Source organism: Microtus ochrogaster, unplaced genomic scaffold (assembly GCF_000317375.1).
Source record: "Microtus ochrogaster isolate Prairie Vole_2 unplaced genomic scaffold, MicOch1.0 UNK26, whole genome shotgun sequence".
Classification (NCBI taxonomy): Eukaryota; Metazoa; Chordata; class Mammalia; order Rodentia; family Cricetidae; genus Microtus; species Microtus ochrogaster.
In genome coordinates this window covers 1,068,618-1,088,082 of record NW_004949124.1, presented here as the reverse complement: position 1 = coordinate 1,088,082, position 19,465 = coordinate 1,068,618, and the positions used below count along the sequence as shown (strand labels likewise).

The following is a 19,465-nucleotide window of genomic DNA, read 5'->3' as shown; positions in this document are numbered from 1 at the left end:
GTTAAGTGCACTTGCTTCCTTTGTAGAGATTTGCGTTTGAGGTCCCAGTACCCACTCAGGTGGTGCAAATCTGCTTTAACACCAGTTCTAGGGGATCTGACGCCCTCTTGTGGCTTCTGCAGGCACAGATGAAGTGAGCACTGGGTGAGAAGCAAGGGGACTAACTTGCTTAAGTTGCTGTTAAGTGTTGTACTAATTTCTTCTCTCTGGCTTGTCGCCTTCCTCATAAATGAATTCGGCTAGACTATATCTAGTCTGTAGGTGGCGATTTACAGCCTTACTATGCCCATTCTGTCACCCAGCCTCTTTATGTTAAAGGTGAGGAGATTAAGTCTTTGAAAGGACATGTAACTTTGTCAATATTCTACACAACTAACGAGTAAAGGTAGCAGAATTCTGGAGTCAGAGATGAGGGATTGAAGTCTTGAAACTTAAGTCGTTTTTGTGAGTTTGTTTTGGTTTTAGATGGGGGGTGGGGGGTCTCAGCCTGGCGGTGGTGGCGCAGGCGGGGGTCTCACTTTGTAGCCAAACCTGGCCTCTAACGCTCAGTGTTTCTACTGCCTCAGTCTTAACAGCGCAGGGACTACAAGCGTGAGCCATATGACTAACCTCTCAAATTCTGTTTATCTACAAGGAAAAGAATGCGTTTATAAAAACTGAAGGGGGAAAAAAAAGAGAGAGTAAACCATTTAAACAAACAGCTTAGGGCGGGACAGAGATTTCCCGAGGTAACTTCCGGTACAGGGTTGGTTTCCGGAATCAACAACAGAAGGGCCAATCATAACCTTCCCCAGGGAGCCAATGGGAGAGCAGATTACAAACAGCCAATCCCGGCGGCGCTGTCACTGTTATGGTCCTGTCAGGGCGCCGGCGTCGTGGTGCTTGGGCGCTCGCCACCGGCCGGGCTCCGGTGCGACCTCGTCGGGAGCAGCTGAGTGGCCTGGCTCGCGCGTCTCCGCCCTCGTCCCAGCCCGCGCCTCCCGGCTCGCAGGCCGCCCGCTAGCACGGTAGTCACCGTGCGAGGACCCGGGCCCAGCCGCGCCCCAGCACAGCCGTGGGCTCCGAGGCCGGCGGGATGCAGCCTCCGGGCCCGCCCCCGGCCTATGCGCCCGCCAACGGGGACTTCACCTTCGTCTCCTCGGCGGACGCGGAAGGTGAGAGTGGGCCCGACGGGGCTCCGGAGCAGGGGTGGCCGAGTGGGGACTCCGCCCCTGTGCCCGCAGGGCCTTCCCCCGAGACCGCAGGTGACTCGGGAGTGTGCGGGGCGCAGGCTCCGCCGCTGGGCCACCCCCTCCGGCTACGGGCGGGGTGACCAGTGACCCGCCGGTCGGTCACGGTTTTCTTTGTGAAATGCTCCACTCCGCAGTTGCTCAAAAGAGTGAAGGATCAAAGAATGAGAACAAAGTGGGGCTGTGTTCCTCTGCTATTAACAGAAAAGCTTTTTGTTTGTTTTTCTTTCTCCTGAGGTTACCTTTGGCGGCTTAAGGAGAACGAACTTCAAAGGAGTCGTGTTTTTTATTGGATTTGTTTTCTAGCTCAGATCCCTGTGTCCAGTTTGTAGTGTTTGACCACAATATTCAGAAAACTGGATTTAGGAGCATTTGAAACTTTAGGAGTCAACTCAGTGTCCCCAAAAGCCTCTACAGACTTGGCTTGTATTGTTTTGATTAACTACTGGTGCTGAGAAGATTTTTGTGCTGCATGGGATTCCCTTCCCCACTTCGTTCAACTCTTGTAACCTGACTCTATCTGCTAGTAATTTTGGGGTTTTGCTTTAATTTTGTTTACTTTCCAGGGACTAGATTTAACTGCCCAGCATGAAAAAACAAGCTGATTTTGCTTTAGAAATATAGTGTAAGAGACTATGGTGTGTTGGTTAGTGAATCCCAGTGATCCCCACGCTTGGAAGACAGAGGCTGGTAGATCGCTGAGTTTGAGGCCAGCCTGGACTACATACATAATCAAGTTCCAGGCTCACCAGGGCCTTGTCTCAACAAAGAAGAAAGAAAAGAAATTTCAGTCTGGAGATGAACATGGATTTTCTTTGAAATCTTGATTTCTTTGACTATGTTTTGTTTTCTCCTTTAGAAATTATTTTGGAGCCAGGTGGTGGTGGCGGAGCACCCCTTTAAGCCCAGTCATATTAAGTTACTCAGGCTGGCTGTAAACTCAGTATGTAGCCAGTATTGCCTTGAATTTGACATCTTGCCTCAGTCTCCAGAGTAGCTAGGTGTCATTATTTTATGTCAAACAAATAGATAATTCTGTATCTGGTTTGTGCTGCAGGCCAGCAGAATTAACATTACCTGACACATGGGTATAATCTTCCTTAGTCTGAATTTATATTTATCAGGATCCCTAGGTAATTCAAAGGATCTTAGCATTTTTGAGCAGCACTGTCTTAGAATTTAATAAAAGATTAAAAGGAAAATTAACCCTACGTAGATCAGAGAAAGCCAGGCCAGGTGGATCACGTCTGTAATCCCTGCTCTTGAGAGGCCGAGACAGATGGAGAATTCAAGATCAACAAAAGTCAGGAAAATCTTAAGGAGGTAATCATTTTACAAAATGTAGCCTCTCAGATAATGGACTGATAGGAAAGAGGTAGATGATGCCTGCTCTAGAAAGTATGGTATAGGGCTGAGGAGGAACTTAGTTGGTAGTAGGCAGGAGCCTCTGAGTTGAATTTCCAGCCCTGTATAAAGGCGTTCTGGTGAGTCATCCTAGCATTGGGAGGTGGAAGCAGGAAGGCCAGAAGTTGAAGATCATCTTTGTCTATGTACTGAATTCGAGGCCAACCTGGGCCTTCGCCTCCTGAACACTAGGATGACAGGCCTGTACCATTGTACCTGCCTTGTCTTTCACCAGTTCGGTTTTGTTGTTGTTGTTGTTTCTAATTGTAAAATAAAAAGTGGCACAATGTCTGTCTGATGAAACTTGATTATATGGAATAGCAAATATCCAAAAGATTGACAAAGTATAATTATACGAATATATGTACATTTTGGTTCACGTTCACATATTTCTCTCTGGTCACAGTTTTGTCTTCTCTCCTAAGATCTCAGTGGTTCTATAGCAGCCCCAGATGTCAAATTAAATCTCGGTGGAGGTGGAGATTTTATCAAAGAATCTACAGCTACCACATTTTTGAGACAAAGAGGGTATGGCTGGCTTCTGGAAGTTGAAGATGAGGACCCTGAAGATAACAAGCCACTTTTGTATGTGAAGGGATGTGTCTTTTGTGATCTTTAGGACCTATTCTGTGGGATGTTTATGTTCTTTTATATTTTTAAAGTCAGTTAAAGGAAAATTTTAACCGGTTAGGTGAACAACAGTAGCAGGGCCTAGAGAGATGGCTCAGTAGTTATGAGTACTTCCTGCTCTTTCAGAGAACTTGAGTTTTAGTGCCATCATCATCCATCTCAGGCAACACAGCTGCCTGTAACTCCAGCCTGTGGGGATCTTTTGGCCTTTGTAGGCGCCTGTATATACATGGCATTCGCTTATACAAACACACACACACAGAGACACACACATAAAGTCTTTAAAAGCAGGTTTTAGCGCTAGTTTTACTAGCACCTGAAGTGATGAGGAAAAAATGTCTTAGCCTGTTGGCTGTGGGTGTCAGGGTTTTTTTAATGGGATCTGGAGAAATGGTGTGACTGCTCTTGTAGGGACTGGGTTTCTGTTCCCAGAATCCACATGGTGGCTCACAACTGCTTGTAACTCCAGTTCCAAGGGATCTGATTTCCTCTTCTGACTTCTGAGGGTATTAGGCACATGTGTATTACACAGACATACCTGCAGATAAAACATTTATTTAAAAAAATATCTCTTAAATAAAAGTTTTAAAGCTGGCCAGGTAGTGGCACACACTTTTAATCCCAAGTACTCGGGGCAGAGGCAGGTGGATCTCTGTGAGTTCAAGGCCAGCCTGGTCTGCAAAGCAAGTTCCCTGACAGCCAGTACTGTTTTACAGAGAAACTCTGTCTTAAAAAAGGAAAACTCTGTATGTGTGTGTGTGTGTATGCACATATATGCATACACACACACACACACACACATATATAAATTTTTAAAGCTGGAAGCTGAGCTTTGTACTATATGTTTGTAATCTCAGTTTTTGAGAGGTAGATACATAAGAATTAGGAGTTTAGCCAAGAAAACCTGAGCCCAGGTTCAGGCAGAGACCTATCTTAAAAGGACTACATGGAGATCGATAGAGTAGCGCACTCTGCACCTTCTGGCCTCAGTGTGTACAGTGTGTGCATTGGCACCCACACGTAGACCTGCCTGTGCTCAAACATTCACACTCACATGTTATAAGTGATCTTGAGAAGAAAGAGCAAAAACCACTCTGCTGGCACGCCTTTAATCCCAGCACTCTGGAGACAAAAACCACTCTGCTGGCACGCCTTTAATCCCAGCACTCTGGAGACAAGGACAGGTGTCTTTCTGAGTTCCAGGCTAGCAAGGATACTTAGTGAAACCCTCTCTCAAAAGAGACAGTGACCACTTTTTGTTTGTTTGTTTGTTTGTTTGTTTTGTTTTTCGAGACAGGGTTTCTCTGTGTTTCTTTGGGACCTGTCCTGGAACTCTTTTGTAGACCAGGCTGGCCTCAAACTCACAGAAATCCACCTGCCTCTTCCTCCCGAGTGCTGGGATTAAAGGCGTGCACCACCATTGCCCAGCAAGAGTGACCACTTTGAAAAAAAAAAAATAAACAAAAAACTGTCTTTGTCTTAAACACACATATAAATAGATATGCTCTACACTATTTATCTTGTTTGACCAGCTATCCCAAATAGTCAGTGTCATCTAAAAGCAAGGTTCAGCAAGGTTAAGGTTGAAACTCAGGTCTAAAACATAATTATGGGCCAGGCAAGGTGGCACACACCTTTATCCCAGTACTCAGACAGAGGCAGATCTTGAAAGCACTTTGTTTCCCTTCACACCTACTACAATTTCAACTGTGAGCAACTGTTACCCCAGCAACTGTGAGCTTGATAGATATTTTCTCATGAAATCAGTCTCATAGATACTTCACATGCAGATATTGACCTGTGGGTATCATATTATCTAGTTTAAGTTTACAGTTATTTTAAACCTGTTTTACTGTTCAAAATTACATGTTTTTTTAAGAATGTTATTTTAAATTTATAGGGAAGAATTGGACATTGATCTAAAAGATATTTACTACAAAATCCGTTGTGTTTTGATGCCAATGCCATCGCTTGGTTTCAATAGACAAGTAGTGAGAGACAATCCTGACTTTTGGGGTCCACTGGCTGTTGTCCTTTTCTTTTCAATGATATCATTATATGGACAGTTTAGGGTAAGTATACCTCATTTTATACAAATGTTAGATCTTTTTATGACGTTTAAAAATTAAATGTAGTCACATATTTACTATAAAAACACTATTTGAGAGATGTTTTACGTTTGCCTATTTTTTCCTCACTTTTTCATTCCTAAAATTGTTTCTTAATGAAGTACCTTGGATTAATTCTTTCTCAGCTTATCCATATTTTACTTTAGATTTTTATTTATTTTACTTTATATGTATGTTTTGCCTATATGCAAATGTGTGTGCTGTGTGCATGTCTGTTGGACCTTTGGAGCTAGGCTTATGGGTGGTTCTTAGTCATCCTTTGGGTGCTAAGAGTCACCTTGGTCTCTTGCAAGAGCAACAAGTACTCTTAACCATTCAGCTGTCTCTCTAGCCCAGGTTTTCCACATTTTATTTTTTTTGTGATTAATTTTACTGTTTTTAATTATGTGTATATGTTAGGTAGAAGCAGGTGGTTTCTGTGAGTTCAAGGACAGCCTGGTCTACATAGCTAAGCAAGTTCTTTATCTCTGAGATGTATATATCCAGCCTTTTTTTTCCTGAGACATAGTCTTGCTGATTTGTTTTTACTTTTGTTTTGGGACTCACTCTGTAGCCTAGGCAGGCCTTGATCTTATGCTCCTCCTGCCCCAGATTCCTGAGTATTAAGATATAGGTATATGCCACCAGTTTAACTTGTTCTTTATGTGTGTTCTAGTGATACTTTGGACTTATGTAAATACCTTGTTTCTCATCAAACTTGAGCCCAATAAATTTTTTACCTGATTAGTACTATAGTATTCATTGAATGATGATTACCCTATTCCTTCATTTCATCTATGTTTATTAATATTTTCTAAGGAACAGCCACCCTTCTTTTCTGTTACTTAAGTACTCAGTTATTTACATCAGTATATTCAATATTTATTTTGTTCTCTAAACTATAACACAATATTACCATTTATTTTATTGTTCAGTTTGTTCCTGCTTATTAGCCATTGGGAACATCTTCAGGTTTTCTTTGACCTTTGAACCCTTAACTCGTATGTGTATGTGTGTGCATAGGTGAGTGTGCAGTTGTGTATTTTTTTTTTTTTTTTTTTTTTTTTTTTTGGTTTTTCGAGACAGGGTTTCTCTGTGGCTTTGGAGCCTGTCCTGGCACTAGCTCTGTAGACCAGGCTGGCCTCGAACTCACAGAGATCCGCCTGCCTCTGCCTCCCGAGTGCTGGGATTAAAGGCGTGCGCCACCATCACCCGACGCAGTTGTGTATTTCACATGGAGACCACAGAAGTCAACTTTGATGGTTGTTCTTCAGAACTTTGATTTCTGAGACAACATCTACATTAGACTGGGAGCTTGCCGGTTAGGCTAAGTTCTGTCTCCATTTCTTCAGTGCTGGGATTGCAAGTGTGCCACTTCACCTAGCTTTTTGTGTGGGTCCTGAGAATAAAAGCCTCAATCTTACGTTTGTAATAAAAACCCAGAGACAGATATTAGGGTTGAACCTGAAGGTCAGAAAAGCATAACCGCCAGCCACTGGCTACTACCTCTACATCAGTCCTAAATGGTAATCCTACCGCCAGGAATCCTTAGAATGAGGATTCAAGTGTTCAAGCACTCTCTCAGCCGAGCTGCTTCCCACCTCCATATAACATACTTTTTGAGTAACCTTTCTTCTAACTCCACAGGTATTTATGAACTAATTTTGCATTATTCTCTGGTGTAGCCTGGGAAGCAGACAGTACACTTATATAGGCTCAGTTCTCGTGAGGGACTGTTAGGAACTAAAATCTGTAAGCTGGGTGTAGTGGGAAGCTGAGGCAGGAAGACTGCTGTGTGAGCTCATCCTGAGCTACACAGTGAGTTTGAAGCCAGCATGCCCTACATTGTGAGAACTTATTCAAAATGAAGGAAACTAAGATCTAGGCACTGTTTGTGTTTCTTTATATATGTTTATGTTTCTGCTTTCTTTCTTTTTGGATTAGAGAAAGGGTTTCTAAAGGCTGTTAAACAGAGAAACCTTATCTCGAAAAACCAACCTTCCCCCACCCCCCAAATCTTTTAGCATGTTCTTGAAATACTGAAGTTTCTATAAGCAGTTAGTAATTGTTGAACTTTCAGTTTGGCTCTAAGTTTGTACTAAACCTTGTATTTGTAAGTTTTGGAAATGTCCTTGAGTACTAACAGAACCTCTGTCCTGAAATGGGGCTTGCTAAGCTGTCATAAGTTGCAGAAAGTTGAATTTCTGAAAGCTTAGTAGTTTATTAGACTTTTCTTTAGTTAATGATTTTTTTTCCCTTTTTAAGGTGGTCTCATGGATTATAACCATTTGGATATTTGGTTCACTGACAATTTTCTTACTGGCTAGAGTTCTTGGTGGAGAAGTAAGTACTTTTTTTTTTTTTTTTTTTTTGTTTTTCAAGACAGGGTTTCTCTGTGGCTTTGGAGCCTGTCCTGGAACTAGCTCTTGTAGACCAGGCTGGTCTCGAACTCACAGAGATCCGCCTGCCTCTGCCTCCCGAGTGCTGGGATAAAAGGCGTGCACCACCATCGCCCGGCCGTAAGTACTCATTTTGAGAGATAGCTTCTTTAGTGTTTGTTTTTGTTTTCTTTTCTAGACAGTCTCACTTTAGAGCCCTAACTAGCCTGGAACTCGCAAAGATCTGCCTGCTTCTGCTCCCTAAGGGTTGAGGTAAAAAGGTAGAGATAAGCACACCCTGCTTTAAAAAAAGAAGTCATCAGACCTTGTTGAGCTAGAGTTGGGCAGGTATTGGGAACTGAACTCAGGTGTACTGAAAAAGAAGTACAAGCTTATGACCGCTGAGCCCTCCCTCCAGCCTATTTATCTGTTTTTTTGTTTGTGAGATAGTGTCAGTTTATGGCCCCTACTAACCTAGAACTGCTGTGTAGACCAAACTGGCCTCAAACAGGTGTGACCGGCCATACCTGGCTAATAAATTAGTCTTTGGTTATTGTTTTTATTTTTTGATACAGGATCTGTCTACATATCTCTGGCTGTCTTGGAACTCACTTTGTAGACCAAGCTGGCCTCAAACTCAACAGAATTCCACCTGCCTTTGTCCCCGAGTGCTGAAATTAAAGGCATGTGCCACCATGCCCAACTATAATAATAAATAATAAATGGTTCTTGTCCTGGAAGTTATCTTTATACTAGTTCCATTCAGATGGTTGATATAGATATTAAATCTACTCAATAAATACAAGGAATGAAGAGGAGAGATCGCTTCCCACCTATCAAATATACAGAAGCATAGAATTGGCAACAGGTTTCATACCAGTTCTCAGTTACCATAGAGATTCCCTTATGTTAATCAGAAATTGCCCTAATTGAAAATAGAGTGGGTTTTTGTTTTTTGAAGCAGAGTCTCGTATAGCTGAAGGCTACTATGTCTTTCTAAAACAGGATTGTTAGAAGAGTAATTTTTTTTAAAGATTTATTTATTATGTATACAACATCCCTTCCATGTATGCTTGCATGCCAGAAGAGGGCACCAGATCTCATTATAGATGGTTGTGAACCACCATGTGGTTGCTGGGAATTGAACTCAGGACCTTTGGAAGAGCAGTCAGTGTTTTTTTTTTTTTTTAATTTTATTTATTTATTAAGGATTTCTGCCCCCTCCCCGCCACCGCCTCTTATTTCCCTCTCCCTCCCCCGATCAAGTCCCTCTCCCTCATCAGCTTGAAGAGCAATCAGGGTTCCCTGACCTGTGGGAAGTCCAAGGAACCCCCACCTCCATCCATTTCTAGTAAGGTGAGCATCCAAACTGCCTAGGCTCCTACAAAGCCAGTACGTGCAGTAGGATCAAAAACCCATTGCCATTGTTCTTGAGTTCTCAGTAGTCCTCATTGTCCGCTATGTAAGTCCGGTTTTATCCCATGCTTTTTCAGACCCAGGCTAGCTGGTCTTGGTGAATTCCCGAAAGATCATCCCCATTGTCTCAGTGTGTGGGTGTACCCCTCGCGGTCCTGAGTTCCTTGCTCATGCTCCCCCTCCTTCTGCTCCTGATTTGGACCTTGAGATTTCTGTCCAGTGCTCCAATGTGGGTCTCTGTCTCCTTTCATCGCCTGATGAAGGTTAATATTCAGGAGGATGCCTATTTTGTCTTTGGATTCACCTTCTAATTAGCTTCTCTAGGATCGCGAATTATAAGCACACTGTCCTTTATTTATGGCTAGAAACCAAATATGAGTGAGTACATCCCATGTTCCTCTTTTTGGGTCTGGCTTACCTCACTCAGGATAGTGTTTTCTATTTCCATCCATTTGTATGCAAACTTCAAGAATTCCTTGTTTTTTACTGCTGAGTAATACTCTAATATGTATATATTCCATACTTTCTTCATCCATTCTTCCATTGAAGGGCATCTAGGTTGTTTCCAGGTTCTGGCTATTACAAACAATGCTGCTATGAACATAGTTGAGCATATACTTTTGTTGTATGATAGGGCCTCTCTTGGGTATATTCCCAAGAGTGGTATTGCTGGGTCCAGGGGTAGGTTGATCTCGAATTTCCTGAGGAACCGCCACACTGCTTTCCAAAGTGGTTGCACGAGTTTGCATTCCCACCAGCAATGGATGAGTGTACCCCTTTCTCCACACCCTCTCCAGCAAAGGCTATCATTGGTGTTTTTCATTTTAGCCATTCGCAGTCAGTGTTCTTAACCTCTGAGCCATCTCTCCAGCCTCTAGAAGAGTAATTTTGACATGCGCTTTTTGGAAACTAGCTTTTAAGACTGATTTTCTTCATCAATGCCTTATGATATCTAGCTTTAGTTAAATTATATGAAGAAAGCAAGGCTTCACACATGGCTAAACAGCTGGAAAATAGGGTATTTTCGATAGCTTTTCAGGTGAATGTAGATATTGTTCCTAGATACTACTCCAAAATTCAGGAAGTAATCGTTTCTTAAAAGCTTGTTCCAGGCCAGGTGGTGGTAGTGCTACACGCCTTTAATCCCAGTACTCAAGAGGCAGAAACAGGCAGTTCTCTGTGAGTTTGAGGCCAGCACTGTCTATAAAGTGAGTTCCAGAACAGGCTCCAAAGCTACACAGAGAACTCTATCTCAACCCTATCTCAAGACAGAGAGAAACTGTCTCAAAAAGAAAAGTTTGTTCTAGTTAGGAATTTCTATCCATATACATAAAATTGTCATTAAAAAATTAATCTGGGAGCTGAAGAGTTAGCTCAGTGGTTAAGAGCACTTGTTCTTGAAGAGGGAAAAAAAAATGAAATTTATGCCCTGGCAATGCTGAAGCCTGCATGGGCAGCCCATATATGGCAGTTCTGTTGAACTTATCCATATTGGGTTTCATGGTCTAAGCTGATGAGGATGATTGACCATGTCTCTTCCTCAAGAGGGCACCAGATCTCATTACAGATGGTTGTGAGCCACCATGTGGTTGCTGAGAATTGAACTCAGGACCTTTAGGAAGAGCAGGCAGTGCTCTTAACCACTGGGCCTTGTCTACATGGTAAGTTCCAGGAGAGCCAGGGCTTTGTGGATGGATGCTGTCTCAAGAAACAAGAAAACATTATTAGTACCCTGAACGTGGCAATCTTGGAACTTTAGTATTACTGGTAGGGCTTGATTAGTTCTTGAATGAGAGAAAATATATTTTTGACTGCTTTGCTGAAATGTTTACTTGGAGGCTGTGGTGTAGCTAAAATTTGAAGACCTGGGATAAATTCCTAGCACTGTCAAAAGTGAAAATATGGGCCAGAGAGAGGGTTCAGCACTGAAGAGCACTGAGTTCAATTCCAGCCCTGGCATACCATCTAAGAACAGTTTACACACCAGTTCCAGGGGATCTAATCCTTGTTCTGACCTCCGTCAGCACATACACATAGACCACGAACATACACATTAGTAAAAAAATTTTAGAAATTGTTATGGTAACTTTCTTTTCACTGTCTCCTAGTTGCCCTTCTTTCTGTCTCTCTTTGCCACACATGACTTCTTTAGATCTTGGCTTTTTATCTGAAGATGGTGATTGTGATATTTTAAAATGGTCTTTGAGCCAAGTATACTGTTCCACACCTGTAATCCTGGCACTGGAAAAGCTGTGGCAAAGGATCAAGTTTGAAGCCAGCTTGGGCTACATGGTGAAATCTTGTTTTCTTACCACATTCCCCCAGCAGAAATGCTAGACATTGTAGGTCAAACCCATAATGTCAACACTACAGAGATTGAAGCAGAAAGATCAGGAGTTCTGTGTTGTCCTTGGCTACATAGTGAGTTTGAAGTCATCCTGAGTTGTATGAGACCTTGTCTCAGAAAAGGGGAGGGAAGCTGGAGATATGGCTCGGTGGTTAAGAGTACTTACTGCTCTTCCAGAGCACATGATAATGGCTCACAGCCTTCTGAACTCCACTTCCAAGGGAAGGTACTTTTCTTAAACCACAGGAAGACTTTTTTTTTTCTTTTTTTTTAGAGAAACTTTGTTTTTCGAGACAGGGTTCCTCTATGTAACAGCGTTGGCTGTCCTGGAATTCACTTTGTAGACCAGGCTGGCCTCGAACTCAGAGATTCACCTGTCTCTGCCTCCCAAGTGCTGGGATTAAAGGCGTGTGCTACCACCACCCGGTTTAAGCATAACTTTATGTATGTGTATCACATGTATACAGTATAATGATCTGTACTGTAGGTGGCTTCGAGCTAGAGACAAGAGCTGCATATGTGGGTTTTGAATATCAGGAAACTGAAACATACTGAAAATATAGTGATATATTTGGCCCTGGAATATATAAAAGGAGGTGATAATTTAAAATATGTTGGGCATGACACTTTATGATTTCCTAATTTTTTTTATTTATGTCAGTACAACTAAGAATGATATTGAAAAGTACCTAAGTATTCTGATTCCTATAATGTTTATTTAAATTTTTTAAAATTCACAGGTTGCATATGGCCAAGTTCTTGGAGTGATAGGATATTCATTACTTCCTCTCATTGTAATAGCCCCTATACTTTTGGTGGTCGGATCTTTTGAAATGGTGTCTACACTTATAAAAGTAAGTTATTTATATAGTATGAACTATACAGCTAACTGTTTTTTGTATGAAAGTATGCTGGTCCTTCGGATAAGAATATCATAACCTAAAACTTCACGAGACAGTGGTATTTGGGAACAGAGGTTTTTTTTTTTACCAATGTGGTTTCTTCTGATTCCCCCGCCCCACCTGCTGTCACCAGTAATTATGAAATCTGTAGGTATCTTGGGAAGACTGGAAACCAAATAAAATTTCAGGATAATCATACTTTAAAATTTTATAGTATTTCATCTCAGTACTATTAAATATGAATTCATGTAACAGATTTGGGGGTATTTATTTAAAATTCCACTGAAACTAGCACACACCTTAATCCCACTACTTGGAAGATAAAGACAAGAGGACCAGAAATTCAAAGTTACTCTCAGATACCTGAGCGTTTGAAGTTCGTCTTTAAAGTACAGCCTGGTGCTCCTCTTTTTCACCAAACCCTGGTGCCTCTTCCTATTCCTAGGAAAGGAGTGATAATAATGGCGTATATAGTTTTAACTTAAATTGTGAGCCCTCTTTCAGGTATCAAATTATTCAGTTTGGCATAAATAACTGTGTTTTCAAAAGTTGCCAGATCATTAGCAGGCTGTGGTGACTCTGCGAGTTTATACTCCTTACCGCTCAGGTGGCTAAGGCAAGTGTGTTGTGGATTCAAAAGCAAGCTTGAGCCAAAGAATGAATTCTAGGACAGTGAGACACTGAATGAAACCATTTCTCAACAAATAAAAAATAATTTCATTATCACTAGGGCTACTTGATTAAAAGACTGAACACTAGATTTTTTTGCCTTAGAAACTCTTTGGTTTAATCTGGGCGTGGTGGCATAGCCTTTTAATCCTAGCATTCAGGAAAGCTGCCATTCAGTCTCTGAGTTTGGGGCCAGCTTGGTCTACATAGCATGTTTCATTTATTTGTGTGCTGCGTGAGTGGCACATTGCATCCAAGTCACATGGGGTTATGACTTTTTAAAAGAAAGTGTTGTGTGTGTTGTATTTTACAGCTTTGACTTTGTAAAAGTCGTGTGTGTGTGTGTGTGTGTTTTATATGTCAGTTTGCTGCTGGTTTTGTTTTTATTTTGAGACAGTCTGACACTATAACCACAGTTGGCCATGAACTCACTGTGTAGTCCAAGCTGACCATGAATTTGTGTTGAGTGCCACTATGCCTGACTGGAAGTTTCTCTTTGTATAGAAGGTACAAATGATTGTTACAACTAGGTTTCTTTTCTTTTTTAATTACAGAAGTTAAGGAAAGAGCAAGAGAGAATATTCTTAAAAAGTCTCACTTGGTGGATCACTTTTTAAAACATTGTAACTGTTTTCTGTGATAGTAAAATGTTGATTGATTTGCTAATATGCTGCTGTTTTCTTTCTTTCTTCTTTAAGCTGTTTGGTGTGTTTTGGGCTGCCTACAGTGCTGCTTCATTACTCGTGGGTGAAGAATTCAAGACCAAAAAGCCTCTCCTCATTTATCCAATCTTTTTATTGTACATTTATTTTTTGTCCTTATATACTGGGGTGTGATCCAAGTTGTACATGAGTTGAAAAAGATGGTGTTACATTTGTATTGAGCTGGGAATTCTTGCTGAAGGGGTTGGAAAAAACATAACTAGTAAAATTTTATACATTCCAGATAGAAAGGCAGGTTTAAAGTCTTTTTAAAACAATATTTTTTGTATTTAAGTAATTGCAGTTATCTGGGATTCTTTGGTCAGAATTCTGAATTCTGTTTGGTTCTTCATATTCTGCAAATAAATAAAAAGTGTTGTGTTTTTTTCAGATTGTGTCAATATTCACCTGAACACTTGTGCCAAAAGCACCTAGATGGGAAATTGTATCTCACTTGAAGTGTGAATTGATAACATCCTGAAAATATAAAAGTGCAATTTTTTCCTTGAAGAATTTTCTCCTGCACCACAGATCCTGTAGATACCTATTTATATTTATACATATATATTTATGAAATAATTCTTATTCACAAAATATATTTCTGAATAGCCTAAAAATTAAGATACTAAATCTGATGCTTAAACTTTCCTTTATTTGGCCATTAATGTTCTTTATAAAACTTAAAATTTGTTTTTAAATTGTGTATAATTTTTGAAATAATAGTTGCAGTATAGATTTGGTTTGTGTGTATATGCTCTTAAAAAACAGTTTTGAATGTCTAAACATTTGATTTAAAGTTCTGTTTATCTTTTTGACCAAAGGAGCAAGAGATATAATTAATATGGCATTCATTAAAATCATTAATATATAGGAAAAATAATATTTATAGCATCAGTAAATATTTTTAAGTGGTAACTTTAAATCATAAAAGTTGCGGGAAAGAGACCTTTGAAGTCATGTGGTCTTGAACAATGTTATATGAAGTAGAAAATAAAATGTTTTCCAGCTGTGTGCTTTGTTTTACAATACCTTTTTCTATAATACTTGACACTTTAAGAAATATTAGTTTCTTTCTAACAAATTTACAATTTTTACTAAGGGAAATATTAAGAAAAATTTATCTAAGAAGTTTTTTTGTAAATCCTGTATTCTGTATATATATATATATCTTTAATATTACTTTGTAGATAAACTGTTTTATCTGTGTTCATAAAATAGCAAATCCCTGTTAGCACATTATTGTATTATTCTTTCTGGTTTTGCCCAAAAAAGTTAACTTCTATTCCTGATATAATATAACATCATCGTCTCTGTGTTCCTTAGGCAGAACAGATGTAGGAGAACAGGTAAAAGCCCTAGATAGATAAACCTCAGGAGCTGGAGTAGTGAGAAGTAGTATAGAAGTATCTTTGGCCACAGAAGCAGCAGCAGAAGATAAGTCCTGTGGTCATCCTTTTGTTTGAATGATTATTTGGATTTCTTTTTCATTTTGTGGAGCTGTGTCAGATCTAGTACCTTGCACATGGTAGGCAAGTGTTGTTCTGGTTAACCACACTTCTTACCTGTCAGGCATGTCCAGCCTGCAAATCCATAAGCTATACAAGGCTAAGGAAAGCTATGAGTGCAGCTCAAATCAAAAGTTTAAACTTAATTAAAATATTCTGGAAGTTTTTGTGCCATCGAATGTGAACTTTATAGATGATACTGTTGTTTTGCAACATTTGACATACCTGTCTGGTATCCATAGTGTTGATCTGAAACTAAACTTTGTGGAGTCAAGACTAGATTGTCAGATCTTAGCAGTTGCTGCTTCAAGATATTTTAGGGCCGGGCGGTGGTGGCGCACGCCTTTAATCCCAGCACTCGGGAGGCAGAGGCAGGCGGATCTCTGTGAGTTCGAGACCAGCCTGGTCTACAGAGCTAGTAACAGGACAGGCTCCAAAGCCACAGAGAAACCCTGTCTCGAAAAACAAAAAAAAAAACAAACAAAAAAAAAAGATATTTAGGAATACTCCACTCAAAGCTGATTTTATTTTTAAGTTATCAGTGCACAGGGTCAGTGATAAGACATACATATGTCTGTGTGAGGGTTGTCAAGTCTCCTGGAACTGGAGTTACAGACAGCTGTGAGCTGCCATGTGGGTGCTGGGAACTGAACCCAGGTCATCCGGAAAGCAGCCAGTCTTCCCAACTGCTAAGGCACCTCTCTAGCTCCCAAAAAAGTTGTTTTATAAGGGTTTTAAATTTCAGCCAACTCAAGCCAGGTGGTGCATACCTTTAGTCCCAACAGGGAGGCAGAAGCCATGAATTTGAGGCCAGCCTGGTCTACAGCAAGTTCCATGACAGCTGTTACAAAGAGCTGTCTTCAGATGTCACTCTACTAGAGTAAAATGGGCTTCAAGATCATATTCTTCCCAGTTTTCCATATCCTCACCCATGTGCATTGGGCATACCTCTGCATTTCTTGTGTATCTTTTCCAGCAACAGCTTGTGCTTGGGAAGTGAAGGACAGTCGAAGCAATGCAGATCACACCTCTTGACATTCACAGTTAGAATTTGTATGGTAAGATGTGGGCTCACTCTCTTTGTGCTGAAATCATGGAATTATTTCTTCTTGTTTGCTTTACTACTTGTGGCCTCCATTCCTAGTTACATACACTGTGAGTTCCCATATCCATGCTAATTTGATCTGAGATGCATGGATCTCTTGGGGACTTAACTCTCTTGCTCTGGTGGCAAATGGACTTATGTCATCATTGGGTTGAGCTAACCACAAGAAAAAGGTTTGTTGCCATCTTAACTGGTGACCTCATCAAAATGGAACAAACTGTATAACTTAGCCACCATTGTGGTTAGAGATGTCATTGAGATGGTAACAGCCACATGACATGGTACTAGCTTACTAGTGATGTAATGAAGATGGCAAGGAACCTGTGACTTCATAACAGTCTTAGTTAATGCCACCATATGGCGTAAACCAAAATGGCATCCATAAAACTTCTGGGTGCCACACTGTTTTGATTTTTACATTCCTAGATGCCTAGTGGGTTCTTGGAAATGGGAGGCTCTAATTATATGGTTTATTTCTTAGTATTAAAGGTCAATGCATTTTTAGATAGACTATACCAGACCTTCATATTAGGTTAGAAAAAAAAGACCTGTTTTTCTTGATGTGTTTACTGGTTTCCAGAGGAAAGAGTTAGCCATGCATGTGTCTCAGACACTAGCTAGCTGCCAGAGGGAGCTGACACTTTGAATTGGCTAATCCTGGGGAGCTTATGTAAGTTTGCAGCACCCAGAACCAAGTCTGGAAAAACACAGATCCCAAGCAGGACCCAGCTTTAAAAGCTGCTTCCAGCTGGGCGGTGGTGGCGCACGCCTTTAATCCCAGCACTCGGGAGGCAGAGGCAGGCGGATCTCTGTGAGTTCGAGACCAGCCTGGTCTACAAGAGCTAGTTCCAGGACAGGCTCCAAAACCACAGAGAAACCCTGTCTCGAAAAACAAAAACAAAAAAAAACAAAAAAAAAAGCTGCTCCTCTGGGTCTTAGTACTTGCTGTTTCGTTGTCTCCAAGCCTCTTTTCTCGCTCAGATAGTGTTCTTTCCCTGCTAAAGACCCTTTTGCTCTATGTTTCTTATTTCTCTCGGTTTCTGCCTCACTGAGCCCTGGATAAACTTTTGTTTTTAACTTTCCAGTTACAATGACAGAGGCTAAGGAAAGAATAGGCCAATCCCATCCATCCCTTTTCAGGTTCTTTGATTTGTTACTCTTTTTAGTGTTCTTTACTCGAGATTATGGCACTAAATTTAATAATGGTGGTGGTGATGACAGTAATGATAAAAAAGATTATTGACAGCTCATGAGCAGGATAAGAGAGGACCCTCTGAACAAAAAACAAAAACAAAACACCTCAGTTTCTTAGTTGACTTCTGCTGGATACTGTGAACATGAGTGTGATGATGTTTTACTGTGTAATGCTGCTTTTTCTCCTTCTACTCATTCAGAACCAAAAGCATGGCTTTGCAAAAGTAGGTTGTTCTCTGGACTGTACAAGTCATTCAAAGATATTTTTTACTGCGTGTGCTCTCTATAATCTTTACCTAAGAGGGTTGTGGAGTTAGTTTAAAGGTAGAGTGCTTGCTGGCCATGAATTTAAAGCTCTGTGGGGGAAAAACTTTATCCAGGAATTTAGAAGCCCCCTTAGTTTAACAGTATGTGTACACAGGTAACGCTAGTTTGTCATATTATCATGTATGTAGTTTGTATTCAGTTTTCTTTATAACTCTAGTGTTTGCACAGCGCCATCCTGTGAGCTAAACATCTGCCATCTTGGCCAGGCGGTGGTGGCGCATGCCTTTAATCCCAGCACTAGGGAGGCAGAGGCCGGCAGATCTCTGTGAGTTCTAGGCCAGCCTAGTCTACAAGAGCTAGTTCTAGGACAGGCTCCAAAGCTACAGAGAAACCCTGTCTCGAAAAACCAAAAAAGAAAAAAAAATAAAACAAAAACATCTGCCGTCTTCATAAGACCAGCTGTGTATGCTTTGCTTATAAAAGATCATTATGGTTGAGCTTATTGATAATGTTCCTTTTTAGAAGGAGCAGGTGGGAGGGCCTGGAGAGATGGCTGAGCAGTTAAGAATACTGGCTATTCGAGAGGACCCAGGTTCAATTCCCATCACCCACATAGCATCTCAAAACTGTAACTCCAATTCTAGAGAATCTGACATGCTCACACAGACATACATGCAGGCAAAACACCAATACACATTAATTAATTATCTTTTTTAAAAAAAGCCAGGTAGTGGTGGCACAAGCCCTTTAATCCCAGCACTCAGGAGGCAGAAGCATGCGGATCTCTGTGAGTTCAAGACCAATCTGGTCCACAAACTCACAGATAGCTGCCTATCTCTGCCTCCCGAGTGCTGGGATTAAAGGTGTGCGCCACATACCCCAGAGAGCTAGCCAATCATTTTTTAGAAAATGATTTATTTTTATTTTATGTGCATTGGTGCCTACATGTATGTCTATGTGATGGTGTTGGTTCTCCTGCAACTGGAGTTACAGAGACCGTGAGCTCCAGTGTGGGTGCTGGGAATTGAACCTGCGTCCTCTGGAAGAGCAGCCAGTGCTCCTTTTAAGATTTATTTATTTATTTTTGTATACAGTATTCTGTCTTCATATATGCTTATAGGCCAGAAGAAGGTACCAGATCTCATTATGGATGGTTTTGAGATACCATGTGGTTCTGGGAATTGAACTCAGGACCTCTGGAAGAGCAACCAGTGTTCTTAACCACTGAGCCATCTCTCCAGCCCCCTAACCAGTCTTAAAACAACAACAAAAGAATGTATGTCCCACTATGTTCAGCATCCTTTTTTTGCTACTGCAAACCTTACATACTAATACTTATGTCTCAAAATAAATTCACCTATCTTCTCAGAATTAGATTTGTCTTATAAATCATTCTTACTATTTTTGCTTCCTAAGAGCAACATACTTATGAGCAAGAAAAATGTTCTCTGGACAGATGGTATTAAAGTTATTCTAATGTTACCCATTTGATTAATTGGTTCACTTATTTATTGGTGTTGGGAGTTAGTTTTTAGGGTCTTGCACATATAGGGTATATGCTCTTCTGCTGAATTATATCCCCAGTCCTGAAGGTTTCTACATTAATTTTA

At 40.8% G+C, this 19,465-nt stretch overlaps 1 protein-coding gene across 1 annotated transcript; it reads left to right on the top strand.

Annotated features, from left to right (window-relative positions):
• The first annotated feature begins 772 nt into the window (after positions 1–772).
• On the top strand, positions 773–14,795 carry Yipf4 (Yip1 domain family member 4). Its single transcript, XM_005367937.2, has 6 exons — positions 773–1,154; positions 3,059–3,218; positions 5,164–5,335; positions 7,637–7,714; positions 12,253–12,366; positions 13,782–14,795. Exons 1-6 carry the CDS (start codon positions 1,076–1,078, stop codon positions 13,917–13,919), a joined length of 741 nt encoding a protein of 246 aa, XP_005367994.1. The 5' UTR covers positions 773–1,075; the 3' UTR covers positions 13,920–14,795.
• The last annotated feature ends 4,670 nt before the right edge of the window (positions 14,796–19,465 follow it).

What these genes read in the sequence shown, in the direction of transcription:
- Yipf4 (XM_005367937.2), top strand. Translation starts at nt 1,076, where the DNA reads ATGCAGCCTCCGGGCCCGCCCCCGGCCTATGCGCCCGCCAACGGGGAC. An exon ending in CTCCTCGGCGGACGCGGAAG is followed by an intron (nt 1,155 to 3,058) that starts GTGAGAGTGGGC and finishes TTCTCTCCTAAG; the next exon opens with ATCTCAGTGGTTCTATAGCA. An exon ending in CTAGAGTTCTTGGTGGAGAA is followed by an intron (nt 7,715 to 12,252) that starts GTAAGTACTTTT and finishes TAAAATTCACAG; the next exon opens with GTTGCATATGGCCAAGTTCT.